Raw genomic sequence first — 27,507 nt, 5'->3', positions numbered from 1 at the left:
ACTGAGCACCAAAGCACCCGGCCTATTCTCTGAACCTATGAGGCTGGAGCTTGTCACTTAGTCCTAAGGGGCAGCCAATCTCTTCCCTTAAAATCCTTAGACCTCAGAGAAAGCCCCTGGTGTCACAGCAATTCAGGACACCCAGCCTCATCCCCTATGGTCCTGATTGCCACCAGCGTGGAGCTTATGGCACTCTGAGGATGGACTTTCCTGCTCTTCAAGTGTCTGTTTGTGTCTGTGTACCAGAGGATGTGTAGGTGTGCCTGTACCTGTTTGTGAGGCCCAAGTTCTACGTGCCTTGTGCATCTGTTAAGAGAGCCTACAAAGCACGTGTGCCTTGGTGTGGGTGTACACTCCATGAGAAGGCATTCAGGGATATTCCCTGTCCTCCCCCACCTTTCCAGCAGGGGCAAGAGCCTGAAAAATAGCACCCAGCCTTTGATCCCAGAAACAGTTTGCTGCTTAGTCTGCTCCTCCTCACCATCTAGGGTAACTGTATGGATTCAAGCTCCTCCCAACCTCACCTCTCATCCAGCCAGGATCTCCCAACATCCCTGTGGTGGGTCCCATCCCTGGCCTGGGACTTGAGTCTCAAGACTATCAATCAGCTCAGCACCTCCCCCGGGGAGCACACAGACTGGAAGCACTGCCTTCCTGAAGGCAAAAACTGCTGGCTTCTGTTCTCCTGGCCCTTCTTATTTTCCAGTACATCTTGAAGAAACAGGCTTTCATTCTAGAAAAATAAAAAATACAGGACCCTAGGAGTCATAAGGATTTGTTAAGTATTAACAATATATATTTTTTATTTTCAAATCCACACACAGCTGCTGCTCCTCCACGGGAAGGGTGTGAACAAGCCTCCTAGAACCCTGTGGTGCCTTGTTCTCCCACACTTGCCCTAGGCAGGCTCAGTCCTGTCCTGACGGGTCTTGGCCTAGGATCCCTACAAGGGCAAGGAAGGGAAGGGTAGGAATGTGGAAGAAGGAAGCTGCCCTGCATAGCCTGGGGTCTGTAATCTCAGGGTGAAGCCGTTTTCAGTCCTGGAATTCTGAGTTGAGCAGGAATGCAGAGGAAAGGAGCAGAGACAGTTCCACTCTATTCTGATTTGAGCTTCAGTGAAGAACTGGTCCCCCTGTTGCTTCCTAATTCCAAGGATTTCTATCTACAGATAAAAAATAAGAGAAAAAAATTATTCTTTGACAACTTTTGAAGCCACCTGAATAACCAATAAAAGAATGAGAATAAAATCAGTTTATCCAAGGGCTGGGGATATAGCTCAGTAGGTTAAGTGTTTGCCTCCCATGCACAAGGCCCTGGGTTCAATTCCCACCACCACAAAAAAAAAAAAAAAAAAAAGTCTCTCCAGTAGATAAAACATTGGACAATCATTAAAAGCATTATTTTAATTATTACTATAAGCATATTACTTTTGAAAAAGCCAGTGTTGTAACAAGACAGAAAGGAGCCAATGACTTAAAATTAGGATATAAAATTATTTACCATAATTACAAATTCAAAACACAAAAATATAAACAAAACCGAGGCACAGCTTTACAAAATGCAGAAATACCCTGGAAGCTCATAGTAGCTCTTTACCTCCCAAGCTTTAGCTCTCACCGTGCAATAAATATCTGTTGTTCTTGAATAAGTACTGAGATGATGAAGGAATTCATCTACTTCCTACTTTGTTGTAATGAGATTATGTAAGTTTCACAATGAAAAAAAAATTAAAGTACTGTCTATAAAAATAAGACTGATTTCACAACCCAAAAAACAATGACATGGGGGAAGGGACTTTAATGTTGTTCAGAGAAAGACTCAAATATCAGATCAATAAATCATGGTTACAAACAGGAAAACCATGCCATTTGGACTAATGGAATTGAAGTTATTACTCCCAAAATAGAATTATTTTCAATGCAAAATGATAAGGCTTATGTATAGCACCTCAACGTTTTCGACGACTCTGAAATTTGTAAATAGCTGGGGAATTCACTGTTTCTTTCTTCACCTTCACCCTCTGAGTTTTATCCTATAAAAGAATAAAAAGATGATGGTCAGTTAACAGAAAGAGGGTTTCGTAAAACAGGAAGATTGACAAGCTAACCCTGAGAAACCCCCCAAGATGCTGTTCCCAAAGTTCTGAAGAAAAAAGTGCCCTATTGCCCTAAGCATCCACCAAGTGCGATGAGTTCACTTCCCCTGGGCATCTGAATGGAATTACCTATGCCTAGTCCTTGAGGAATTGGAAGGAGAGAGGTGATTAAATAATGGTTTTGTTTTAAATTATCATTTTAATTCTCTCACGGAACCCCAGTTGAGAAAGGGTATTCTAAATGATCTGCAAGGCTAAAGAATTTGACATTTAAAGAAATGATAATAATACGAAAGCAGCATCTTATATTCTGTAGCTCTGCTATTTAACTACACAATGTTGTCTATTTTTAAACACCAATGAGTGACATGCACTGTTTTGTTAACCTGTTTAAATGTTACGGGAGCTGCTCATAAGCTATAAAGTTCATATGCTACCCGATCCTACCCTTTGCTGTTCCAAGGCACTGACTAATAACCCCCTTATTACCTTCTTAATCAAGGAACATTTCAACACTGTCAGGGCAACAGACACTGGCTCAAACCACTGCCCCTGAGGAGCAGACATTTTCACTGGGGTTGATTTACACACAGCTGAAATCTAGTCTCAGTTAAGACCTTTACAAGAAAAAAATTAAATAAAAAAAAAAAAGAAAGAGAGCGAGAAAAGGCCTAAAGCTCTCTCTCCTCACCTGAAGATCTTTGCGTGTTTGAATTTTCTGCGCAATAACAAACAATTCCTTCTCTCGTTCAATCCGCTGTGTCAGGCAATTATATTGCTTTTGCCTTTCTTTAGCTATTCGCTACAGAAGAAACACAAACATTTTAAATAAAACAATTATAGCAAAAATTAATATAAAAGCATTTTGGATTTCAAAATGTTTTAAGCTTTGGACTACAAGAAACTGGTTCCTAAGCCACTTAAGCCCAAATGTGTAAATGGTTTCATCAGCTCCCTTTCTCCAGAATCAACATAATTTGATAACTATAAAGTTGTCAACCTTAGGAACATCACATTCTAAAGCTGAAAGAAACTTTGGAGACTATCTTATCATGATCTGTCTTTTTATAAATTCAGAATGAGGCCGGGAGAAGAAAGTAACTGACCCAAGGACACATGATTCACCTGGAACAGTCTTCTGGATTCCAGGAATTTCTCCTACCCCTACATTAGGCTGCTTCAACCTCTGTGCGGGGGCCTTGGTTACCTGACATGATGGCAGGGATGGGCCAGTATCAGAAACCCTGCACAAAGTGATAAGGAGCAGCAGAAGGGACACCTGGCAGTGTGCTGCTACCAGAGAATCTTAAAACACCAGAGAGGAGAAGGATTTTTTTCCAGCAAGGGCTGACCTGAAAATTCTCACCATTATGACTCCTCATGACCAGGAGATTCCTAAAATTGGGGGGAATCATAAACCTCTGGGACACTTATGAGAGCTTTAGATTCCTTTTTGAGATAACACACAGGTTGAATATTCCTTATCCAAAATGCTTGGGATTAGTAATTTTGAATTGTGAAATTTTTTAAGCTTTGGAATACCTGCATGTGCATAACAAGATGTCTTGGGGAAGGGACTCAAGTATAAACAGAAAATTCATTTATGTTTCATGTACCCCTTATACACTCACAGACTGAAGGAAATTTTGTACAATACTTTTAGTGTGTCTGCGTTTTGACTGTGACCCATCACATGATGTCAGGTAGGGAATATTCCACATGTAGCATTACATCAGCACTCAAAAAGTTTTGATTTTGGAGCATTTGGATTTGGGCATTTGGGATCAGGGATGCTCAACCTGTATGTACCATTTTTGTTTTTGTTATTCTGGAACTGAAGATTGAACCCTTTACTACTTAGCTACATTTGTAGACTTTTTTGTTTTTTATTTTGAGACAAGGTCTCACTAAGCAGCTGAGACTGACCTCAAAAATTCTCCAGCCTCAGCCTTCCAAGTTGTTGGGATTGTAGGTGTGCACGACAATGCCTGGCTCCCCACCAGTAGTCTCTTAATAAAAATGATTTTGCTTTAAACAAAACAGCTGAATGAAACTACTAGACAAAATGGCAAAATCCAAACCTTCTTTACTTCTCAAAAGCTATGACAGTGAACTATTCTGCATAGGAGTTTGGAATACTCATCTCTTTAGAGACTACCTCAAGACTTGAGAAGTGTCAGTGAACAGCTAACTGAAAAGACAACTAATTGATAAACAGGGTTATCACAAGAACACTAGTCAGCCAGCCCCTCAGCTGGGAGTGTTATCTACATAACGAAGCATATCACTGGCCTCAGACGTCAACAAGTCACCAATTCTAGCACAGTCTCACAGCAGTGGTTCAGACAGCTTTTGTTTTCACTTTATTGCACAGACTGTCAAATTTATGGGATTACCCAATATAGTCAAACTAATTAGGGGTATTTATATTACTAAAGCAAGTTTAGCTGCCTCTGAGCTAGAGAAAGCTGCTGTGAAATTAAACATTGGAAGCAAAACTGATGCGGTGTAAATGATTCAAATCAAAACAGAACAGCTGTCTGCTTGAAACACATTGACAGCATTTTTTTTTTTTTTAATGAATCAGTCAGAAGTGAGAGTTCAACTCCAGAAAGCTTTGAGGAAAAGCATGTCTTCTCCACAACCCAGTTACAGTGCTAGAAAACACCAGAAGGAAAAGTCACTACAAAATTTTCATTACAAAAATGTAATATGAAAAGATCTTTTAATATGTGTTTACCGCCAAAAGTTTGATATCAAGATACTGTATACCACATTCCTTCATCTGCAGCGTCCCCTCCCTGCTCTGCACTTCGAAAATGCTAGAATCTATTACAAGCATTAAAAGTGCACCAGGCTGGGCAGGCTGAGCACAGCAGCACACTGCAATTCAAAGGACCGGGCAGGCTGAGCACAGCAGCACACTGCAGATTCACAAGTTCAAGAACAGTCTCTTCTAGACCCTGTCCTAAAATTAAAAAAATAAAAAAGAGCTGGAGCCAGGTGTGGTGGTGTAGGCATGTAATCCCAGCAACTTGGGATGCTGAGGAAGGAGAATCATAAATTTGAAGCCACCTTCAGGAACTCAGTGAGACCCTTAGCAATTTAGCAAGAGCCTGTCTCAAAATTAATATGTAAAGACTAGGGATGTAGCTCAGTGGTCAAAGTGACCTTGGATTCTATCCCCAGTAAATGGGAGTGAGGGGAGGAGTGCACTAGGCAAAGTAGGGCACACATGTAATCCCAGATACTCAGGAGGCTAAGGCAAGAAGATCCTAAGTTCAAGGCCAGTCTTGACAATATAGCAAAACCCTGCCTCAACAAAGAAAAAGGCCTAGGGATGTAGCTTAATTGTAGAGTGCCCTTGGGTTCAAACAAAAAGGGGAATATAAAGCACAGGGGGCCAGAGCTGGGACTCAAACCCAGATTTATAAGGCAAAACATAAGCTCCTGACCACTTTACCACACATTCTCCAATCTCAGAAAACCAAGCAACCCTCCTCCACTTCCAGCCTCATCATCAAATCCTTCCATTTTTCAAAAAGAACTTAAAGAGTTTTCCAAATAACATATTAAATGAAGTGGCACAAAAAAAAAAAAAAAAAGGAACCTTGATTTCCCCAAACTTCCATCAGAATAACAGTGGAGAAAATTACCTTAAGTCCAGTCTGGTTCGTAATTCCTTTCACTTTCTCCTTCTGCAAGGTCTCGATCCTGGGTCTATTAAAGACTCTATCAACTAGTTCTGGGGCTGTTTGCAGGTGAGTTGCAATATCAAACTGTTCAACTAAAAATCAAAACAAACCTTAAGACACTGCCTGTCTAACACCAAACAGAGAGGGCTATGGTACACTGTCCCAGAAACCCTCAAACATTTCATACCTTCTTTTTTGGTGTCAAAAAAAAATACATGCTTATTCTGTTGCTTCCCCTGGAAATCCAGCAGATGGAGCTCTGATTTTAGTCTTTCAATTTTCTAGAATACAGAATATGGTCTCACTTTAAATTGTGATCTTCTGGAGTTTCAGAAGTAAATTTGTAAAAACTTAGACCATTTCACATCATTATTACCAGCCAGCTAAGAATCTGTTTCATTCTTTTAAAGGCAAGGAGTACTAAAATATATCAAGTACCAACTACATGCCAACTGGGTTAGGCATTTCACAAAACTCACTTAATATTTATAACAATCCTATGAAACAGAAAAGAGGAAACAGCATCAAGGAGGTTATTTGTCCATAGTCATGGGGCTAGTAAATAGCAAAACCAGAATTCAGCCCACGTGTGTGTCATTCTCAAACTTGAACTCTCTTCTTCACCATGATACACTTCTAAATCATTATCACAATCAAGCAAATATTAAGTTTGTAAATGCCCAAAGAAATTAACTGATAACTTGAGATTGACGGGTTTGTTTCCCTTCTTAACCAACAAAAATATATTAGAACAAAGAGTAAATTGTTACCTTAGCTTCTGCAACCCTTTTCATTTCTATGTATTTGATATCCTGAGTTCTCATCAGCTTTAGCTGTTCTGGAGTTACTTCTTCCTTAGTTTCCTTAATAATATGAACTCCATCCTAAAACCCAAATTTAAAAGATATATTCCAATTAGAATAAGGCCATTAATGAGTTGTTGGCATAGATCACTGTTTGAACAAAGACAACCAGAAACTGCATGTCACCAGTAATCCAAAGCACTGGGCCTCCTAGGTGCATGTTTGAGGTGGCAACTCCATACATTTACTCTTAGTACATCTCCAGACATTAGATAAGGCAGATACTGAAGCAGGAATGCAAGCTGCAGGTTTGCCTTGAGCACTGACCAAGAGCATGTGGACCAATTGGAAAGGGCTGATTAAAGCCAAGAATCATTCTGATCCAGCTTCTTCCCATCTTTATTTTCTAACACATGGACCTCAAAACATCCACTGATTCACTAGGCACCCACCTGGAGCTTAACCCGAGTCATTTTATAGTAGAATTCATCTGGATTTTTTTCAAGAGCCTTCTTCCGGAGAGCTCTGAGGAATTCTTGTTTTTTATGATAATCGCTAAAACACAGATTAAACAGGGCCATCAGAAACAAAACATATCATACAAATACACACACAAACACACACTCAATGAGCAAACTTTATAAGTACCTAAAAGTTCACATAAAAGGGAAAAGTGCTAGGAAGTGATATTGGTCAAATTATATTGTTATATAATTTGAATGAATATGTATGAATATGTAACAGTGAATTCCATCACTATGTTTAACTATAAGCACCAATTTTAAAAAAGGTGGGGCTGCGCATGGTGGTGCATGCCTGTAATCCCAGCAGCTTGGGAGGCTGAGGCAGAAGGATTGCAAGTTCAAAGTCAGCCTCAGCAATTGTAAGGCGCTAAGTAACTTAGCGAGACCCTGTCTCTAAATTAAAAAATACAAAAAAGGGCTAGGAATGTGGCTCAGTGGTTAAGTGCCCCTGAGTTTAATCCCCAGTACCCCCCACCAAAATGGTGGGGAAAAAAATAAATAAAAATGCTAAGGACCTAGGAAAAAAATAAATACATAAAAGTTTACATGAAATGAGACTAAAAAAACAAAGTGGTGACTGGATCTGATCCACACTCCACTGTCCCTGAGTTGGGCTTGTGTCTCCACAGGGTCCACAATCTAACAATACACTCCCATCCCAGTTATCTAAAATTCACTGCCTCTACCCCACATGTCTTAGTGCCACTTACATCATTACAGGGAACCAAACAGAGAAAAAATTAAAACTTCTTAGATAGGGTTCTGGTGCCAGCTTCAGCACCAAATAACAAATATTTTAAATCAGAAACCACACAGTGCCATGGAGGATAATGACTCGAATGGGGGACTCTGGAGCCACAGTGTGTGGGTCAGATCTGACTCTATCCCTTCTAGTTAAGTAACCTTAGAAAATAAGTTAGTTAACTACTCTATATCTCAACTACATAAATGACTATGGTAACAGTAACCTACCCAGAAGGTTAAATAGAATAAATGACATTATGTATAACTATAATGCACTAATTTAAAAAAAAAAGGAACAGATGAGTATAATGAGTATAAACCCAATCATAACACTCAATTATTACCATTGTTCTCCAAAACTCTGGGACTTACAGAAATCCACTTAATCCATTGGCACAGACCATACCCAGAGCATAAGAAGGAACTCAGCTGACATGTATGGCTAGCAAATAACTATAAGTGTTTTGCAAATGTAGGGCTAAACAAAAAGAATGGGCATAATTGTTTTATAAAATGTTTTCCAAGTCCATTATCACCCACTCTCAGTCTCATGAATCCATCTTTCACATCTCTTCATTCCACACCACACACATGGTGATGTAAGAAGACTCAACAAATGGAATTTCAGATTATATCTTGCACTTCAAGAAAAGGGAGAAAAGAATATTCGGCTTTTGGTTCAAACACAAAGGCAAATCAAAGCCACTGTGAGAAAGCAATCTGCAGCAGTATAATAAAAAAGATTTACAATGCAACTGGTTAAATAAATAATGCTCTGCCTAAACAAAAAGAGAAGTTTAAAGTCGTAGAAAAATATTTAACAGGCTGCCAGAGCCAAGGCCATTTTATCAATGGCAGGAAGTTATTCCCTGTTAGACACTCAGGCACTTCGGCTGCAGTGCGCGATGTTTTCAGCTTTCTTGGCAGCACCTCTACCAGAAAGAAGACTCACTCTGCACGAAGTTTGTAATCTTTCTTTTTCTCCAGAAGGCCCAGATGTTTGCGAAAGCCAGGCTGGAAGACAAAAGAAAAAAAGATCACTTAGTTTCTTCAGCAAGCACATGTTCAGATCAACATGACACCTGAGGGGAACAAGAGTCTCTGCAGTGCTCAGTAAATCCATGTCCTTGGAGCCAAACCACTACCCTGCTCCTTCCCCCTCCCAGCAACTGGGTTCCAACAAGGATGAGAGGGACCAGGCAGACGCCAGACGGGTCACAAGCACTGCCATAGTAGGTTTCTTGGCCTATTAAGGACAGAGAGAGGCAACAATGACTCGGCACTAAGCACGCAGTTGCCAGTTGTACTAAAATTACTACCAACTTAATCCAAGGGCTTATAAAATACTATGAAGGGAAAACATAGTAACAGGGAGGCAACTGTGTAAGGGAGCTATATTTAGAGTCTGGAGACTGGGGTTCAAATCCAAGCTTTACACTTAACAATCTGTAACCTTGGACAAGTCACTTAACTTCTCTGAGCTGCCAATTCCTAACTGTAAAATGAGAACAGTACTTACTTTGCAGGGTTATAACGAAGATTCAAGGAGCCTCTGTAAGTGGTAGCGCCTGCACATGGCTTGTTACACAGCAGGTGCCCAGCCTATGTTTACTGTTGTTATTGCACCTTTGGTTCAAGGTATGAGAGAAAACCAAGTGTATCAAAAAGTACTTTCTCTGATACAGACTTGGATAGCATGAAGGGTACAATGATTAAATCCTGGTATTATCTTTCTACAAGCACTTGTCAGTGTCTCTGCTAGATGCTTTGCTTATATCATCTTTTGTATGTGTGTGTGGTGGGGGGTGCTAGGGAGTGAACCCAGGGCCTTGTGTATGCAAGGCAAGCACTCTACCAACTGAGCTCTATCCCCAGCCCTGCCTATCTCATCTTAATAGGATGAATTTTTTTTTTTTTTTTTTTTTTTGGTACGAGGGATTGAACTCAGAGGTGCTTAACTACTGAGCCACATCCCCAGTCCCTTTTATACCTTATTTAGAGAAAGAGTCTTGCTAAATTGCTTAGGACCTCACTAAGCTGCTGAGGCTGACTTTGAACTTGTGATCCTCCTGCCTCAGCCTCCTGAACCACTGAAATTACAGGCGGGCACATGGCTGACAATTTTTATTTTACAGCTGTGGGAGGCTGACAGAGTGGAAAAAGAAAACTCAAGGATCAAAAAGAGCAAAACATCAGGCAGAAAACTTAAAATCTGTCCTGCAAGTCCACTTGCAGGGGGGGATGTGGCTCAAGCAGTAGCGCGCTCGCCTGGCATGCGTGCGGCCCAGGTTCAATCCTCAGCACCACATACAAAGAAAGATGTTGTGTCCGCCGAAAACTAAAAAATAAATATTAAAAACAATTTCTCTCTCTCTCTCTCCTCTCTCTCTTTAAAAAAAAAAAAAAAAAAAAAAAAAAAGTCCACTTGCAGGTATATCTGAATTACAAAAGGAAAACTGATCCTGCATCTGAAATAGTTTACGTCACATTTACCTCCTCCATATAGTAGTTTCCCCACTGTCTCACTGAAGGGACCTACAGAATAAAATCCAAAGTACCCAAACAGGGAATGCTTCAATCAGTGGGTTACCCAGCTTCCAGCAAGGCCATCTCCTCTCTCCGCCCACAAAGACCTTCTTTTCCTACTCAGGCAAATCCAAATCAACTACTTGCTGTAACTTTGGATACACTATTTCTGTTTCTTTTTTCTTTTTATATATATATTTTATATTTATATAAAATATTTTTATATAAATATTTTATATAAAATTTTATATTTATATATATATTTTTTTTTAGTTGTAGATGGACACAATATCTTTATTTATTTTTATATGGTGCTGAGGATCCACATGTGCAAGGCAAGCACTCTACCACTGAGCCACAGTCCCAGCCCTTACACTGTTTCTTTAAACACCACATTTCTTATTTGTAAAATGAGGGTAACATCCACCTCATAGGGATGCTAAAGGAATATATAAGACAATCCCTGTAAAACATGTAGGGCTGTGCCTAGGACACTATTATGCTCAAAAACTGAGCTTTGCCTTCAAAGGCAAATTGCCATCCAAGTCCAACAAACTTCATCACAATGCTCTCATCATCTCCTCCCTTCCCATGCATTTCCTTCAGCTGAAATTTTTTATGTGCCATCTCATATAAAGTTGTGTCTTTATTCATCTTTTAGTAACTCCTGGATTCAAAACACCTGACATAATTTCTGGCTTTGCCACTAGCCAGCTATAGCTGTGTGACTCTGGGCAAAGTACTTAACCTATCTGAGCCTTTTTTCCCTTATCTATAAATGTGAGGAAATAATAGTACCTATTTCCACATAGCTGTTATGAATTAAACAAAATAAGTGAGTAAAATACTTTGCCCTTTGTTGTGCACTTCTACCTACTATTAATTTTAGATAAGTCCACATATAATCTCCCAGAAAGATCACAAATTACACTATCACGCCCAGTATACTAATGCACAAATAAAGAGCACAGTATTTGATAAAGGCATTAAGCAGGAAGACTGAACAGTGGTTAAGAGGCCTCGGATCTGTTCCATTAGTCAGCTATACAACTGTAGATACATCCTTCCACATCTCTTCCCCATCTGTAAAATGAAGTTGGACCAGATATTTCTAGGGAACCAATTTTTCTAAATCAGATATTAGGTAACTCCTGAGAACAGTCAAGTGAATAAACTGATTCTACAAATGATCTTATTTCTCCCCCATTCTCTCCACACAGACACATTCTCCTCCGAAATCCTTCAACTGTTGCCTAAATTTAGCGTCTGTAAATAATCCAGTTCCTCTCTAGACCTCAGTCTCCCCACCTGTATAATGCAGCCAGAAAACACCACATGACAGAGTGAAGCCAAAACATGGGGCAGATTTCCGTGGACCACAAAGTCCACGCATCAAGATGATGCCACATTAGTAACAACATCTCTCTGGTCACTGCAGCAGGCAGAGCTGGGCGTTGATGTGCGTTCGCATTCCTGCTGGGAACTTGTTAGCTTGTGTGAGCTTTGCCCTCAACTTCCCCGGGGATGGCCCGGCACTTGGACACACACCATCTCTTAGTTACCCACTGAAACCTGGGAGGGTAGATTTGATCGAGGTATGGGAAGCAGCGTGCTCCAGTCCCACGAGGCTCCGCCCCGGCCACGCGGGCGTGGTCAGCAACATTGGCATGAAATTACATTCAGCACCTAAGCACCGAGACCAAGACCCCGGGGCGGTGAGGAGCTTGGGGCGAGAACAGCACATGTGGCCCAGGCGAGAGTTCGTGGGGCCTGTGCGGTCCTACCTGGCTTCTCTCTCGGTGTTCCCGCTGCCGGGACTTAGCCGCCTTGCGAAATGCCGCCGCCATGTCCACTCAGTTCTTGAAAAACTCACTGGACGACACCGGTACCGCACCTCCTAAGGCTCCTCGTCCACCTATCCCGCCGGAAACAGGTCCCACACTCAGCTACTTGGAACCGCCTACTTCCGCTCCGCAGCCTATCAGAAGCCTGAATTACCGGAAGTACGTCTCCCAGCCAAGGCGACCCCCGAAAGCTCCTTCTGGGAGTTGTAGTTTCCTAGGTGTCGTCTCGTGACTCTGCGAGGGCGGGCGGGCTCTTATTCACCTGAGCGGATCCACGCGAATCGAGACCTAGCTTTAGCGCTTGCCGCGCGTTGTTACCTGGGAACACGTGGCTGTCACTGCTCAGGCTGAGGGGGCTTGGAGTGTGCGCATGTGCGGTTACCCACTGCTCGGACCGGTTGCGGTATTTACGCGGTATATTTAAAGCTAAGAGCAGTGGGAATTTTACAGTGCACCGGAAAGAGCGGTCCATGGAAAGACAAGAGACTTTTTATTTTTATTTATTTTTATTTTTTTTATTTTTTTAATTTTTATTGGTTGTTCACAACATTACAAAGCTCTTGACATATCATATTTCATACATTAGATTGAAGTGGGTTATGAACTCCCAATTTTACCCCAAATGCAGATTGCAGAATCACGTGGGTTACACATCCACAATTTTACATAATGCCCTATTAGTAACTGTTGTATTCTGCTACCTTTCCTATCCCCTACTATCCCCCCTCCCCTCCCCTCCCATCTTCTCTCTCTACCCCATCTACTGTAATTCATTTCTCTCCTTGTTTATTTTCCCATTCCCCTCTCAACCTCTTATATGTAATTTTGTATAGCAATGAGGGTCTCCCTTCATTTCCATGCAATTTCCCTTTTCTCTCCCTTTCCCTCCCATCTCATGTCTCTGTTTAATGTTAATCTTTTCTTCCTGCTTTTCCTCCCTCTCTGTTCATAGTTGCTCTCATTATATCAAAGAAGACATTTGGTATTTGTTTTTTAGGGATTGACTAGCTTCACTAAGCATAATCTGCTCTAGTGCCATCCATTTCCCTGCAAATTCTAGGATTTTGTCATTTTTTATTGCTGCATAGTACTCCATTGTGTATAGATGCCATATTTTTTTTTATCCATTCATCTATTGAAGGGCATCTGGGTTGGTTCCACAGTCTAGCTATTGTGAATTGTGCTGCTATGAACATCGATGTGGCAGCATCCCTGTAGCATGCTCTTTTAAGGTCTTCAGGGAATAGTCTGAGAAGGGCAATAGCAGGGTCAAATGGTGGTTCCATTCCCAGCTTTCCCAGGAATCTCCAAATTGCTTTCCAAATTGGCCGCACCAATTTGCAGTCCCACCAGCAATGTACAAGAGTACCCTTTTCTCCACATCCTCGCCAGCACTTGTTGTTGTTTGACTTCATAATGGCTGCCAATCTTACTGGAGTGAGATGGTATCTTAGGGTGGTTTTGATTTGCATTTCTCTGACTGCTAGAGATGGTGAGCATTTTTTCATGTACTTGTTGATTGATTGTATGTCCTCCTCTGAGAAGTGTCTGTTCAGGTCCGACAAGAGACTTTTTAAAAGTTATATGCGCCAAGTCACTGGCTGTGTGACTTTGGGCAGGCTCTTTGACTTTAATGAGCATTGTTTTTCTCACCCATAAAACGAGGCTAATAATAGCATGCACTTCCACCCTCTCACGGATGTAAAGGTCTCATAGTTGAATTGAGGAATCATCTGTAAGCAACACAGAATGAAATCACCTAATAGCAGTAGTTATAAAGTTCTGAGTCCCTCATGGAAATGGCGGAAGCAGAGTGCCAAAGGCGATACAATTTAATAGGACCATGAACTATGGAGGCATGTTCTGATCCCAACCAGCAAAGGCTAAGTTTGCTTTGTTGAGCCTCATTCTCCCTGTCTGCAGAAGTAATAATAATAATGCTATATGTACCCCCAGGATTGTTGGGAGAATTAAATATGTTTTAACTGATTAGGTTCACAATAAAATGGAGCTATCAGTTATATATTTTTTTTTTGAGAGAGAGAGAGAGAGAGAGAGAATTTTTTAATATTTATTTTCCATTTCTCGGCGGACACAACATCGTTGTGCTGAGGATGGAACCTGGGCCGCACACATGCCAGGCGAGCGTGCTACCGCTGAGCCACATCCCCAGCCCAGTTATATTTATTATTACTAAACTTCTTTTAGGTCTAAAGAGAGAGTTGAACACAGCAAAACATTCCAGAGATGTTTGATTTCTTTTCCACTATGTGAAGCTGAACTTCAGCAGGTTCTGTAATTGCATTCATTTTTTTAATTTTCATTACTTCTTAATTCCTGTAATACTTTGAACTATTTTTTCTTTTTTATTTTGTTTTATTTTTTAGATATACATGACAGTAGAGGGTATTTTGACATATTATACATACATGATACCTTCATTTCTTATGACAGTGGGTAACCTCTCCAGCTGAAGAGCTCCAGAGAAATCTCCAGAGAGTCCCTGGAGGGGCCAGTCCAGCCAACCAGTAGGCATGAAAGAGTAAAAGCAGGCTTGAACTCTCTCTCTTGCTCAGACCAATGCCTGCCACCTCATGGAGTTCTATTTTCGCCTTCAACTTCAATAACTCTGTTTAAAAAAAAAAAAAAAAGTAAAAGTAGCTGAGATCTGCTGTGCAGAAAGTTTTTTTCCTACCTCTGCATTTCAGCCTTGCCCAACTAGGGTCACATGAATTTAAAAAAATTCCATCTCAATTTTCACTTGCATTGGCAGACAAGCTCCTTCCTGATATGGCCTACCTTTCCAGTCTCATCTTAATTAAAAAGACCAGCCATCAATCAGAGTGAACAGGTGGCTGCCCCAGCCACTTCTCCCAAGAATATTTTGTATCAGCAGAGCCAGCGGAAGCCAGCTCTGGAGGTGGAGGACTCTGGAGCAGCATTGGATTGATTATCTATCTACTATCTATTGACTTGTGATTTGGAACCCCATTGTCAAAATCTCTGAGTCTTGTCTTTCTCTGTAAAATGATGATCAACAATGACTACTTCGTATGAGAAATTATACCCCAATTGATTCAAATGTATGAATTGCCAAGATCATTGTAATGTCATGTGTAGCTAATAAAAATAAATAAATAAATAAACATAAATAAATAAAAAACAATGACTACTTCGTGTGGTTTTTGTGACTAAACATAGGAATGGCCAGTCTAAGCATGGTATCCTGCAAACAGTCAGCATTTACCCATGTTAGTTCTCTCTCTGCCCCCACCCTATGCTCTGTGAGAGTCACTTGTTCCACCCTCTTCACCCATAAACCTATTGCCAGACTTGAGATCACAAGGAAGTTTCTGGATGATTTGAAAGAAGGTGTCTGCTAAGCCCTGAGGCCTGCAAGAGCTCTAGGCATTGCAGTGGTAAGAGTGAGCAACACACCCAGAGAAGGAAGAATGTCTTCTAACTTAGGAGAAGGAGGGCTTGTGGTTACAGGCACCAGAGAGTGATTCAGCATCAGAGGAAACCACTAGAGGCCTGTCAGTAATCACCCAGGGCCTCCTTTTGAAAACTTTTCCAAGGTAAGAGAACAGCTGCAGGACCTTGAGCATAAGATAGAGAAAGGTGTGTGGGGACTTCCTGGGTGGGAAAGGGACAACCAGAACCTACTTACCCAAGGCCCTTCATCCAGCACTCAGGGTCTGCTTCCAGCCCAGGCTCAGACACACCTGTTTCCCAGGGAGGGGGAGAAGACAGATGGGGAACAGGAACAGGGAGTCCATGCGGCTGATCCCTGAACTCCCTGTGGCACATCTTCCAGGGCCAATGGAAATAAAGTGAGCAGGGAAATGTGAACCCACTGGGGAGCTGAAAATGGAGATAGGAAAGAACACAGTCCACCCTGCCCTAGAACAGTCTCCCTTCCCCAGATTGGCCTAAAGCAGAGGTCTCCTAATTTTCTCTGGCCTCCAAACTCCAAGACTAAGCAGCAGAACCTTAACACTTGACAATTAAATGGGATGGGGGGGACACATACTGGATACCTACTGTGTGCTCACATCCAGTCCTCAACAACAATGCTGAGACTAGAGGAGACCCGTTTACAAAGGTCAAATGACTGCAGATGCTCTACAACCTAATGATTAAGCTCTTTTTTGGCATAAGGGGCTTTGACATTTGACTATCTGGTTTTAAGCCTGACTTTGTTATTATTAGTTGTGTCAGCTTTGACAAGCTAATCTCTCTCAGCCTCCATTTTCTCATTTTTAAAACAAGGATAAAAATATATATATTTAATAAAGTTGTTGGGTAATTGTGTGTGTGTGTGTGTGTGTGTGTGTGTGTATATATATAAAGTTCTAGAGACTGGTGCAAAATAAGAGCTCAAGAACTACTGTCTCTCATTTAGACTGTTCAGCAGAGATTCGAGTTATAAGAAAAGAGATCTTGGGGCTGGGGTTGTGGCTTAGCAGTAGAGCGCTGGTCTAGCATGGGCGGGACCCAGGTTTGATCCTTAGTACCACATAAAAATAAAGGCATTATTTCTTTGTTTTTTGTTTTTTAATTGAGCTATTAAAAAAGAAAAAGAAAAGAGATCTCAAGACTCTGTCTTTTATTCAACACCTTATTGCTCACTCATACCCCCTCCCTTTCTGAAGACTTCTCACTTTGCCCTCACTTCACCCTGGAGCAGACCCCTTCTTGCTACCTACTCCAACCAGGAAGGTTAGTTTTCCCTGGTTTCTCCGGTTCCTGTACACCTGCAAGACAAATCCCAGAGAAAGGGCCCACCCATGGGCTGATGTTCACTACTGCTTGATGGTCCCAACTGGGGAGGTGGGGGTCCATATTGAAGTCCTGTCATTCATTCGTTGGTTCATATTTATTATGTACCAGGCATTGAAGTAGGTACTGGGAATGCAGTGTTAAACAAAAAGGACCCAATATGCCTAGTTTAGGCAGAAACAATAATAAACAATTATTTTTTTTGAAAGGAAACCTGGAGTGGAGGATGATTTTAGACCCAGAAAATGGCACATGATGCACAGGGAAGGGTGGTCCAGAGTCCCAGCCTGGGAGGGTGTTAGTTCATCAGTGAGATGTTGGCAGGAGCTGCCTGGGGTGTGGGAGAGACTTTGGGCACCTGAATCTCCACTGAGATGCTGAGGTTATTTCCAGGGTTAGTTTGTTGTCTCTTGTTTTGCAAACAGCACAGCAGAGCCTCCTCCCCACCCCCCCCTTCCCTGCCAGCCTGAGGCTATTTATTCCTAGTGACAAGCCTGAGGATCCCAGGGGAGGTGGCCTCAAGAACCTGGAGGGGCCCCATGTCCCTGGCAAATGCCAGTCCTCTCCTCTCTGCTGGGCACAGGGAGGAAGCCTGAGAGTCAGAACTACAAAGGTTTCCTCCCATCTTCTCCACCACCCTGCAGTACCCTATACCCTCACACCCCTCCCTGAGAAGCCCAAAGATCATGGAGCCAAGGATTAGGGTCTCCCTGGGCCTCAAAGGTCAAAACTATTCCTGGGCACTGTGGATACAAGCAGGACTCCTCAGTGCCAGGATGCAGGAGGAGGTTTGTGTGAGGGTGGGTGGTTACCAAGTTTTGTTACCAAGGTTTTTGCCACTCCGAGTTATGGAATAAAGCTCTGGGAAGGTCAGGCCTTGTTGAGTGGGCAGGAAGGGGGACCCTCTCTTCATCCCCTTTCCAGAAAATACCTTGCTACCACTGACAGGGCCTTAATAACAGAGTCAAAACCACTCCCCCCCACCCCCGCCCCCAGGCTGTATTAAGGTTACCTCCATAAACTGGGGTGTAGTTAATTCCTGGGGGTGAACTTGGGGGCAAGTGAGGGGCGAACACAAGGAGGCGTAAGGGCTCCTAGTCCCCAAATGCATCCCGGTTTGCACCCCTTGCCTGGGGTGGAATACCGCAGCCTCCCGCAGCCGCAGGGGTCGCGGCGCAGAGCCGGAGGGCAGCGGAGGCTGCAGGGAGGGGCGGGGCGCGGTGGGGCGGGGTCCGGGCTGCGGGGCAGGCTAGAGAGCCAGGTTGGGCCGAGCCGCCGGGGCTGGGGCGGCCGGGGCTGGCTGCGCGGCGGGGGCGGGGTCTGGCCCAGCGGCGGGCTGGGGGCCGGGGGCGGGCTCCGGCGGGGCGGGCCCGCGCGCACTTCCTCGGGAGGCCTGGGGCCGCGCGCCCACTCGCCCACACAGTCGGTCGCAGCCGGCAACCTCGCCGCGCTCGCTCGGCCGCGTTCGGCCCGGCCAGCAGGTAGGAGCTGCTGAGGGACGCTGGCCCCCGGCCCCATCTGCGCCGCGTGCGCCCGCTTCGAGGTGAGCGCCCCACCGACCCGGCTTCCAGCCCCAGCTGCCGGCCCCCGCACTCCGCCCGCGCGGGCTGAGGACTACTGGCCCACTGCCCCTGCCCCTGCCCCTGCCAGGTGCGACCGCGGGCACCATGGACGCTCCGAGCCCTGCAGAGCACCCGCTGGGACTGCACGGTTCCGGCCGGGGACCACTGCGAGAGTGGGGCGGGGGAGGGGGCCAAGTTTGAAGTAGAAAAGCCATGGAGAGACCGGGGAGGGGGAGGGTTAGAGAAACTGAGGCTCCCCGAAAGCCTGCTGGGGCGAGAGACGACTGAGACCGGGACAGGAGGCTAGAGACCATTGAAACAAGGGCAGAGACTGGACCTGAGGCATGGGGCAGACCCGGATTTTGTGCAGCATTTTAAGAAAAAGTATGCATATGGCCCCTGTGAACACATAGCTAGGGCCCCTGCTAGGGCCTTGGAGACTGAAGTTTTGCTACTTTCCTGCTAAATCCGCCGCTCAGATCTACAGAGACTGGAGAAAGAGACACTCAGGCATGCAGAGATGCTAAGAGACAAAGATTTGGGTGCAGAGACTGAGAAATGGAGGTGGTGGTGACTAAGACTCTCAGCCCATTAGAGACGCTGAAAAGCTAAGCAAGACTTGGGTGTACAGGAGACAGAGATCCAGGTAGTGGAGGCCCCACTGGGAGAGAGCTGGTCAGAGATACAGAGTTATGTATCTGTATCAAACATAAAGAGACCAGCCTAAGTGTGCCTGACACAAAGATGTTGAGTGGAGCCAAGCTAGGCACAGAGACTGAAAGTTACCGGAGGTGGAGAGACCTGGGTGCACTGACAGTTCCAAGACAGACCCTGAGAGATCCAGGCCTATAAGAGTGGGAGACAAGGCTGTGGGGAAAAGAGACTCAGCTAACCAATCCCCCATGAGGCAGAGGACCTAAGTTAGTAAGACCAAGATCAAGAAGTAGCCTCATGCATGCACACAGCCACGAAGACAGCCTCAGCTTATTTTTAAACTCTAATCTTGGAAGAGCTGCTTCAGCCCTGGGGGACCCAGGGTGAATGAACTGTTCCTCTCCTGTCCCCAGAGCAGCTGCCGGATCCTATTCCCACCCCCTTTCCCCTAAACTGCTTTGACTTCCAGGCCCTGTAGGGGAGGAAGGGGGAGAGCAGTTTGGGGTTGGTGCCTGGGTACAGGGGTGGGGGTGGGAGGACTTTAGTTTTTCCCCTAAGTCTCCTGTCAACTCCTGGGAGTTGGGGGAGGAATCTATTCTGATTCTGACTCACAACTGTGGGGCCTGGCCAGGGTCCTCCTAGACAGTGAGGAGGGGGGACAAAAGGGTTGAGCAGTTGGCATGGCTAATTGGAAAGGCTTCTGGTTATCTTCCAATCACAGGGCTGGCAGCTGGGCAGGAGAGCCAGGCTTTGGTATATATCCCTTGTCTTTAAAAGCTGACCACCCCCTCCACTCATTACCAAACATTTCTAGAGAGAAGGAAGAGGAAAGGGCTCCAGGCGGGACGGAGGAGACCTGAGATCTAATACCTGAGCAATCTTGGCCATGCCCCGCCCTGTCTCTGGCCTCCTTGTGCTCCGCTATAAAGTAGGAGCGATATTCTGTTCTGCTTGTCTTTTGTGGGAGCTAATGAGGTGATGGTGGGAATGTACCTTGTGGAGCGGCAGAGTAACAGACAAGTGTGTACACCTGTGTACCTGCGTGAGCAGTCTTACAGTTATGCTCACTGGAGTCGCTCTGATGGCTGGTCTTGGTGGTCACCTCAGTGAGATCCACGAGGCTGGGACCTCCTGTACCCTGTGGGCCTACACAGGGAATGCCCAGGTCACATCCCAGACTAGTTCCCTGACCTAGGCCTGCATGAGGCCTTCTGTCTGACCACAGTACAAGTGAGGGGCTCATAGTAAAAATGCAAACAGCTGCCATTCGCTGGGGACTTATCTACCAAGTGCTCTCCAAAGATCATCACATGTAAGCCTGATGACAATCCTAGGAGGGAAGGAGTAGCATTATCTCATTTAACTAGATGGCCAAAGAGACTCCGGGCACTTAAGTGACTTGCCCAAGGTCACAGTATTCAAATCCCAGGCTTTTATTTAATAGCTCAAGCCTCTATACACTGTACACCATACTGTTATCCAGCCGTTCTAAACTGCGTATGGTATGTGTGTCTAGGTCAGGTGGAGGGATGTGTGTGTTGGTGGGATTAAGGGTTGAGAGCCATCCTGCAGATCCAGCAGTCTCCCCTGAACCTTATTCCCTTGGCAGCCAGGAAGGAATACAGGACTGGCTTCCCACTCTGTTTCAGCCCCCCAGCCTTGCCAGGGAAAGGGGGAGGGAGCAGGATGGGCAGAGACAGGTGGGTCTTGATGGTGCCCTTCACTGTGTCCTCACCAGAGCCCAGCTGGAAAGACCAAGAGAATGGGGGATTCTGGGAAGGAATAAGCCACACCCATACCCTATTTGGGGTTCCCCTGTCTCAGAGGTGACTGACTCCCAGGGGCGGATCCAGGGCTAGCCTGGGCCTGGAAAGGTGGTTGCTGCTGCCAGCCTTGCCAGGAAGGAAGGAAAGGGCCCAGGGTACTCCCTGAGGGACGCTGGGCCACATACCACCTGCGTGGCCCCCTGCTGCCCAGTGGCTGACAGCCCAGGTGATCCTTATATGCCAGGCCAAAGTGGCAGGGAGGGACTGAGGAGTGGCAATCTCCACCCTACAGCATAGCTCCTACCTCAGGAGTCCCACTGTGAAGATCCCAGCTCTGGTGGCCTTCAGGCCTCGCCTGCAATGTGAGCTGGGTGTTCTTCGCTATATGGAAGGGAAGTTTCAAACACAAGCCCCAGAGGAGTCAGGGCCTTCAGGCCTGGGGCATTTACTGGCGCCTGAAGTCTGAACTCCAAGCCAGAGCCACGCTGTGGGTGAGAATTTCCCACTGGGGTGGCTGAGAAAAGGGCTTTTCCTTCAACTTGAGCCAGAAATGCCAGTCCATAGTGTCTCCTGGGGAAGAGAAGGGGGTTGGTGGGTCCCTTTGTAGTCTCTTAACTTCCCCAGAAGTTTATCTGCAGCTGTGAGAACATCTCCTTCCCAAAGGTCCTGGTGGTTCCTCTCTACCACCTGTAATCCCAGCCCCTAGAGAGCAGGCCTCCTGGTGGAGGAGGCCAGGGGTAGCGAGTTCTGACTTTGGGCTGGAGACTGGCTGCGGAACGAAGGGACTGGGAACCCCACTTCCCAACCGGCCCCCCCACTCCCCATGCTCCTGTTCCAGAGGCAGCTGTGTGGATGACCTCATCCCACAAACATGCTTTGTTCCTGAGAAAATGGAAAGTGTCTGAGGTTTGGTTGGGGGGCTGGGTGTCTACAGCAGCCGCTCTCAGGGTTCCCCTGGTCTTATTCCCCACCCAAGAGGGGGTCTGACAGAGGAGAAAGGTCTCCACTGGCTCCTGCCCTCACCCTCTTCTCCCCCACCTCTACCCTAAGACTCAAACTCAAGACTCTCGCAAAAGGTGGGAAAAGGCTGTCTGTGTGGAGGGGAGAGGATCATGAAGGGGGAGCAGATCTTGGGGCCTTGAGGAGAGGACTCCAGGAGAGGTGCCTGGCAGGAAGTAGCACGGGGCCGGCGGTGGTATGTCTCAGTTCCCCTCTGCTTCCTCATCCATCTCATTTTCCTTTTTCTCCCTTTTGCTGGCAAATCTGACATCTGGCCCTCTGTGCTGCCACAGCTGTTGCAGATGTTTGCAGCCAAGGCTGCCCAAGCTGGTGTGACCTGAGACACAGCAGGGGTGGAGGGGGGTAAAGGCAGAGTGTCCAGCTGGGGAAGCTCAGCTGAGTCCAGCTTGCAGGATTTCCTTCCTGCTTACACCCTAGACTGAGCCTCTCAAGTTCTTACTGCTTGGCTGATTCTGCTGGGGAGAGGAGGACGCCAGCCTCCACCATTCATCTGTCCAGCCTCCCTCTAGCATTCCATTGTTTCCTGGATGGGGGAGGGGGGCAGAACAACACCAAGCTCCCCAGTTCAGAGCTCTAGTAAAGTTGCCTTTATCTACTAGAGTCCCTTTCTGGAAGTCAGGAGGTGACTGCTGCCCCCTGCTCCTGCCACCCTGGGGACAGTAGGGACACACTGGAGGCTAAACTCAGTCTGGGGCAGGAAATGAGTCACTGACCCAGGAAAAGCCCCCTCCCCCTAGATCTGCCAGGGCCTAGATAAGAAAACAACTTCTGCTTCCTGGTTTTTTCCTGACCTCTTCCCACCCCCACAGTCAAATACAGAAATAAAAATGCAAAACTCCTAGGTTCCCAGAAGCACCCCTTTCCCCATCTCTACCTGCTCTGTGTGGCATTTCCTATGCTTGGTCTCTGTTTTTGAATGAAAAGAGTTTGTGCCAAGGGCTAAGCTAGGGCTGTCTAGGTGACCCCTGCTCCACCTTGTGTTCCCAACAGGGCTCACACACATCACCACCATGAGCGAGGCATTTGACTGTGCGAAATGCAGTGAGTCCCTGTATGGCCGCAAGTACATCCAGACAGACAGTGGCCCCTACTGCGTGCCCTGCTATGACAACACCTTTGCCAATACCTGTGCTGAGTGCCAGCAGCTTATCGGGCATGACTCAAGGGTAAGGACCAGACTAGGCCTGGCAGGAGTTGGGTGGAGGCTGGTGGGAGGGGGCAAAGGATGGATCCACCAGGCTTGGGCACCAGTGCCCCTGTTGTGCTCCCCATAGGAGCTGTTCTATGAGGATCGCCACTTCCACGAGGGCTGCTTCCGCTGCTGTCGCTGCCAGCGCTCTCTAGCTGATGAGCCCTTCACCTGCCAGGACAGCGAGCTGCTCTGCAATGACTGTTACTGCAGTGCCTTCTCTTCACAGTGCTCTGCCTGTGGGGAAACTGTCATGCCTGGTATGTCCCCATCGGTACATCCTGTCTGATACACACACACAGACTTGACATTGGTAGAGACCTGCACACACGGCTCATTCCTAGAAATTTAGTGTGTGCAGGATCTCTTGTGCCTGAACACTCTGTGCCTGAAGCCTACTGTGCACAGGGATCAGCATCTCTGTGGCTGCACATAAAAACTTGGCAGGTGCAGAAACTGACCAGATTGGTACCTTCCTAAGGGTTCAGTGTGGGCTGGACCATTAGGCCTTACACCTGGGGTAGTATCATGTTCGAACAGACTGACATGCTTAATACACATCTGGGGGTTTAGCATGTATGAAGACCTGCATGTTTGGTACATATAGGAGCCAAGGATGTGTGAGACTATCATGCCTGGTGCATCGGGGCTTAGTGTGTGCAAGGATTAACATGTATGGGGACCTGCATGCTTAATAGCTGTGTGATGACTCAGCATGTGTGGAGAATGGCATGCCTAGAACTTATAAGGACTTAGCTATCTATCTATTATTTATTTATTTATTGGTGCTGGAGATTGAGCCCAAGGGTGCTTTAACACTGAGCTACATCCCTAGTCGTTTTTATTTTGAGACAGAGTCTTGCTGAGCTGCTAAGAGGCTCACTAAGTTGCTGAGGCTGACCTTGAACTTGGCAGTCCTCATGCCTCAGCCTCCTGAGCATTGGGATTATAAGCATGCACCACTGCTCCTGGCACCAAAACACTTTTGACCAGTTTTGGAGGCCTAGTACATACTGAACTATCATGTCCAGTGTTTGGAGAGAGGTTAGCATGTGCAATATACAGTATACATAGTGGAAGTTTTGCTGCATGTTCCTGGACACCACCCTACTCAAGCCATGGGAGCAGTGAGTACATTCTGGTGGGGGCAAACGGGTTGTGGAGCAGAGACTGAACCTCAGGAGCTTGAAATATAGCCTCTGAGTGGGACTCCTGTTCCCTACAGGGTCCCGGAAGCTGGAGTATGGAGGCCAGACGTGGCATGAGCACTGTTTCCTGTGCAGCGGCTGTGAGCAGCCACTGGGATCTCGTTCCTTTGTGCCCGATAAGGATGCTCACTACTGCGTGCCCTGCTATGAGAACAAGTTTGCTCCTCGCTGTGCCCGTTGCAGCAAGGTGGGGGCTGTGCCAGTGGGTTAGGGGTAAGACCTGTTGTGGGGTGGGAATTCCCACTCCCCCCCGCTGAAGGATGCTGCCCCCACAGACGCTGACCCAGGGTGGAGTGACTTACCGTGATCAGCCCTGGCATCGAGAATGCTTGGTCTGCACTGGGTGCCAGACACCCCTGGCCGGGCAGCAGTTCACCTCTCGGGATGATGATCCCTACTGTGTGACCTGTTTTGGAGAACTCTTTGCACCTAAGTGCAGCAGCTGCAAACGCCCCATCACCGGTGGGACAGGTGGGTAGAGTGCAGGCAAGGGCGTGGATGTGGTACTGGGTGAGGCTGAGGGGCAGGACTGCCCCAGATCAGCAGAGCTAACCTCCAGCCTCCCTGCAGGACTCGGTGGAGGCAAGTATGTGTCCTTTGAAGACCGACACTGGCACCACAGCTGCTTCTCCTGTGCCCGCTGCTCCACTTCCCTGGTGGGCCAAGGCTTCGTGCCGGATGGAGACCAAGTTCTGTGTCAAGGCTGCAGCCAGGCAGGGCCCTAAGCCAAGCCTCCTGGGCCTGGGCTTTCCCGAACCAGGGCTCCAGGACTTTGGCTCCTTTTCTGAACCACTTAAGACCCAGCCCCCCCCAGAATGGGGTTTCCCCTGGGCTCCAGGATTCAGTCTCCTTACTGGTACTCCCTGACCCAGGCCCACGAATCTGGGCTCTTATGGAGCCTCTGTGATTCAAGCCCGCTTTCCAAATTTGGAGTCCAGAACTGGGCCCTCTCCCCTAAAATCAGGGTTCCCAGACCAAGATACTTTCCCAAACCAGGGCTTTAGACTCCAGCCTTCCAAACCTGGACTCTGGGCCTAGGCCTCCATAAATCAAGACTTCTCTACATAGATCTTAGGTCTCCTACAGGTGCCGAAGAAGTCCTCAAAAGTAGACTGCTGGGGCTGACCCCACCTCCATCCTACCCCTTTCCCTAGGGCTCGCGCTATCCGGGCAGATCAGATAACTGGTTAGAGGGTCTTAAGGTACTGAGTACTTCCCAGCCCGTGTCCACCAAGCATGTTCCCATTTTATTTTAGCTCATTTTGCCCAGAGATGGGCAGAGGGGGATTTGGCTCACCCCCCTTCCAGATTCTGCAATAAAGCAGTGTGTGGAAGCACAGGCCTCAGTGTGTTTGTCTGGGAATAAGAGGGTAAAGGAAGTTTCCTTTGCAGACTAAAGCTCTTTTAGACTTCTTGAGGGGGATGTCTGGGGGCAGGCCATGGAGAGGGAAGTCTCCCCAGGAAGGGGATCCCCGCTCAGCTACCGCCCCTCTCTGACCTGCCTCCTCCCCCGCTGCTGCTGCTGCTGCTGCTGCTGCTGTGGGTTTTTTGTGTGAAGAAGGGAGGGATTCGGGGAGATCCCAGACGGCAGTGGGATTTCTTAGTTTGGTACACATCGCCCCCTCATCCTGCATAAATCCTGCAATACGAGCACCAGGTCCTGGTCCCCAGTCTGGCCCAGACCCTCAACCCCCTTCCCCCTCTTCCCAAGGATTAGCGGGGGCGGCCCGGGAACGCTCGCGGCCGCACGTTTTTTGCCAAAAAAGGCAAGGATGCAGCTGCACGCGCCACGGGAACATCTGGATCCGATTCCCAGTATGAATGGGTCATGGCCCCGCCCCTTGCCCCCCCCACCCCCGTGATTCAAGGGAGGAGGCGGGAATGAGCGACAGGGGCTGTCCCCCGAAGTGGGGAGATGGGGCGGGGCGCTGCTCCGCTCGCCTGGCGTCTGGACGCCCCAGCTCCAATCCCAGCGTCCCCGCGCCCCCTGCGGTGGCTGGCGGAGTTGGGCAGTCTGGCTGCCCGAGGCAGGGGCAGGTACGCGCCCAGGTCTAGCCTGAAGCCTCCCGGGGTGGAGACCCTGGACCCTGCGGGGAGAGGCCGGGCCGGCCCGCGGAAACTGCGTGATTGTTTAAATGTAGTGTAAAGCGGCGGACGTTAGTTACTACGTGCATCCCACAGAGGTGGAGATGGTTCCCAGAGTGACTCGTCTAAAGTCACACAGGTAGTCCCCAGAGAGCCGGGATTCTAGTCCGCTTTACACTGTCTCCCGGGCCCAGTTAGAGTCAGTTCAACAAATCTTTATGAATGCCCAACGCCTGTTGTTGGTAATTAATAATTGTAGTCTTTACTTTTTTTGTTTGTTTCTCTGTTCCCACTGGCCTGAGGACTGAGCTCACGCCTGCCTTGCTCACCCCTCCTTCTCAGCTCCCGGCACTTACTACATGTTCAATAAATACTTGTTAAGGAAGAGCAGTCCAAGCATAGAAAACAGCTGGTGAAAGGCCTGGAGGCCTGAAAACATCTGGTGCTTTGGGGAAGCAGCAAGTAATTGCACTTGGAGGAAGTGCCAAGAGAATAAAATGGCAGGCTGAGCCCAGGTCGTGAAAAGCCAGATGCCAAGCTAAACAGACCTCACCCTGCGGATAAAGCAGCCAGTGGAAATGTTTAAGCAGTGAGAGGGTCAGAGTTTTAGAGAAGATCACTCTGGCTGCAGCATGAATAACAGATTAGGGAGGGTAATATGAGCAAGTCTGTTAGGACATTAGGACAGTGGGTAGTGGGAGGTCATGAGGTAGGTAGCAAGAAGGAGGCAGACAGAACTTGGTGATTGACTTGATGGAGTGAGGATAGAAAAGCATTTAGGGGAAGGACAGATTCAGATCTGAGGCCAAGTGATAGAGAATGGCATTGCTTAGGTGATCCACCTATTTAAGAGTTAGATGTACAACTACAATATTCTTTCATTTATGTCACTATAAACATTTTTAAGATTTAACATGTCAAACCCAATTTATTTTTAAATTGAGGAAGTAACATGCATATGTTAAAGAAAAAAAAAAAAAACTTGATGCTGTGCTTTGGGTGGATACAAA

General features: G+C 46.6%; 2 protein-coding genes and 1 long non-coding RNA gene across 5 annotated transcripts; 1 reads left to right on the top strand and 2 right to left on the bottom strand.

The window, feature by feature from the left end:
- Positions 1-765: 765 nt before the first annotated feature.
- Utp11 (UTP11 small subunit processome component) lies at positions 766-12,328 on the bottom strand. Its single transcript, XM_026393424.2, has 9 exons — positions 12,172-12,328; positions 8,814-8,875; positions 7,046-7,148; positions 6,561-6,674; positions 5,978-6,071; positions 5,752-5,882; positions 2,787-2,897; positions 1,948-2,032; positions 766-1,162 (listed from the first exon to the last, which is right to left on the bottom strand). The coding sequence occupies exons 1-8, from the start codon at positions 12,232-12,234 to the stop codon at positions 1,949-1,951; spliced, it is 762 nt and encodes a 253-aa protein (XP_026249209.1). The 5' UTR covers positions 12,235-12,328; the 3' UTR covers positions 766-1,162; position 1,948.
- Positions 12,329-14,771: 2,443 nt separating this feature from the next.
- Positions 14,772-18,206, bottom strand: LOC113186073 (uncharacterized). The gene is made up of 3 exons (XR_003301216.2): positions 18,026-18,206; positions 15,902-16,095; positions 14,772-14,860 (listed from the first exon to the last, which is right to left on the bottom strand). It is a non-coding gene; the product is annotated as an uncharacterized LOC113186073 (long non-coding RNA).
- A 172-nt stretch (positions 18,207-18,378) lies between these two features.
- Positions 18,379-25,751, top strand: Fhl3 (four and a half LIM domains 3). Of its 3 annotated transcripts, XM_026393404.2 has the most exons (7): positions 18,379-18,556; positions 22,046-22,190; positions 23,006-23,181; positions 23,290-23,464; positions 24,430-24,599; positions 24,688-24,883; positions 24,983-25,751. In XM_026393404.2, the coding sequence occupies exons 3-7, from the start codon at positions 23,026-23,028 to the stop codon at positions 25,135-25,137; spliced, it is 852 nt and encodes a 283-aa protein (XP_026249189.1). In that variant the 5' UTR covers positions 18,379-18,556; positions 22,046-22,190; positions 23,006-23,025; the 3' UTR covers positions 25,138-25,751. The 3 variants fall into 3 exon arrangements, with proteins under 3 accessions (XP_026249189.1, XP_026249188.1, XP_026249190.1); XM_026393403.2 differs by lacking the exon at positions 22,046-22,190; XM_026393405.2 differs by lacking the exon at positions 22,046-22,190 and having other exon boundaries at positions 18,381-18,494.
- Positions 25,752-27,507: the final 1,756 nt, after the last annotated feature.

Source organism: Urocitellus parryii, chromosome 11 (assembly GCF_045843805.1).
Source record: "Urocitellus parryii isolate mUroPar1 chromosome 11, mUroPar1.hap1, whole genome shotgun sequence".
NCBI classification, from domain to species: Eukaryota; Metazoa; Chordata; class Mammalia; order Rodentia; family Sciuridae; genus Urocitellus; species Urocitellus parryii.
The sequence above is the reverse complement of the archived record's forward strand: the minus strand, read 5'-3'. Positions and strand labels throughout refer to the sequence as shown.

What these genes read in the sequence shown, in the direction of transcription:
- Utp11 (XM_026393424.2), bottom strand. Translation starts at nt 12,234, where the DNA reads ATGGCGGCGGCATTTCGCAAGGCGGCTAAGTCCCGGCAGCGGGAACAC. An exon ending in TGACTCGGGTTAAGCTCCAG is followed by an intron (nt 6,675 to 7,045) that starts GTGGGTGCCTAG and finishes TTTGGGTTTTAG; the next exon opens with GATGGAGTTCATATTATTAA. An exon ending in TTTTGACACCAAAAAAGAAG is followed by an intron (nt 5,883 to 5,977) that starts GTATGAAATGTT and finishes TTTGATTTTTAG; the next exon opens with TTGAACAGTTTGATATTGCA.
- Fhl3 (XM_026393403.2), top strand. Translation starts at nt 23,026, where the DNA reads ATGAGCGAGGCATTTGACTGTGCGAAATGCAGTGAGTCCCTGTATGGC. An exon ending in TGGGGAAACTGTCATGCCTG is followed by an intron (nt 23,465 to 24,429) that starts GTATGTCCCCAT and finishes TGTTCCCTACAG; the next exon opens with GGTCCCGGAAGCTGGAGTAT. An exon ending in CCCCATCACCGGTGGGACAG is followed by an intron (nt 24,884 to 24,982) that starts GTGGGTAGAGTG and finishes GCCTCCCTGCAG; the next exon opens with GACTCGGTGGAGGCAAGTAT.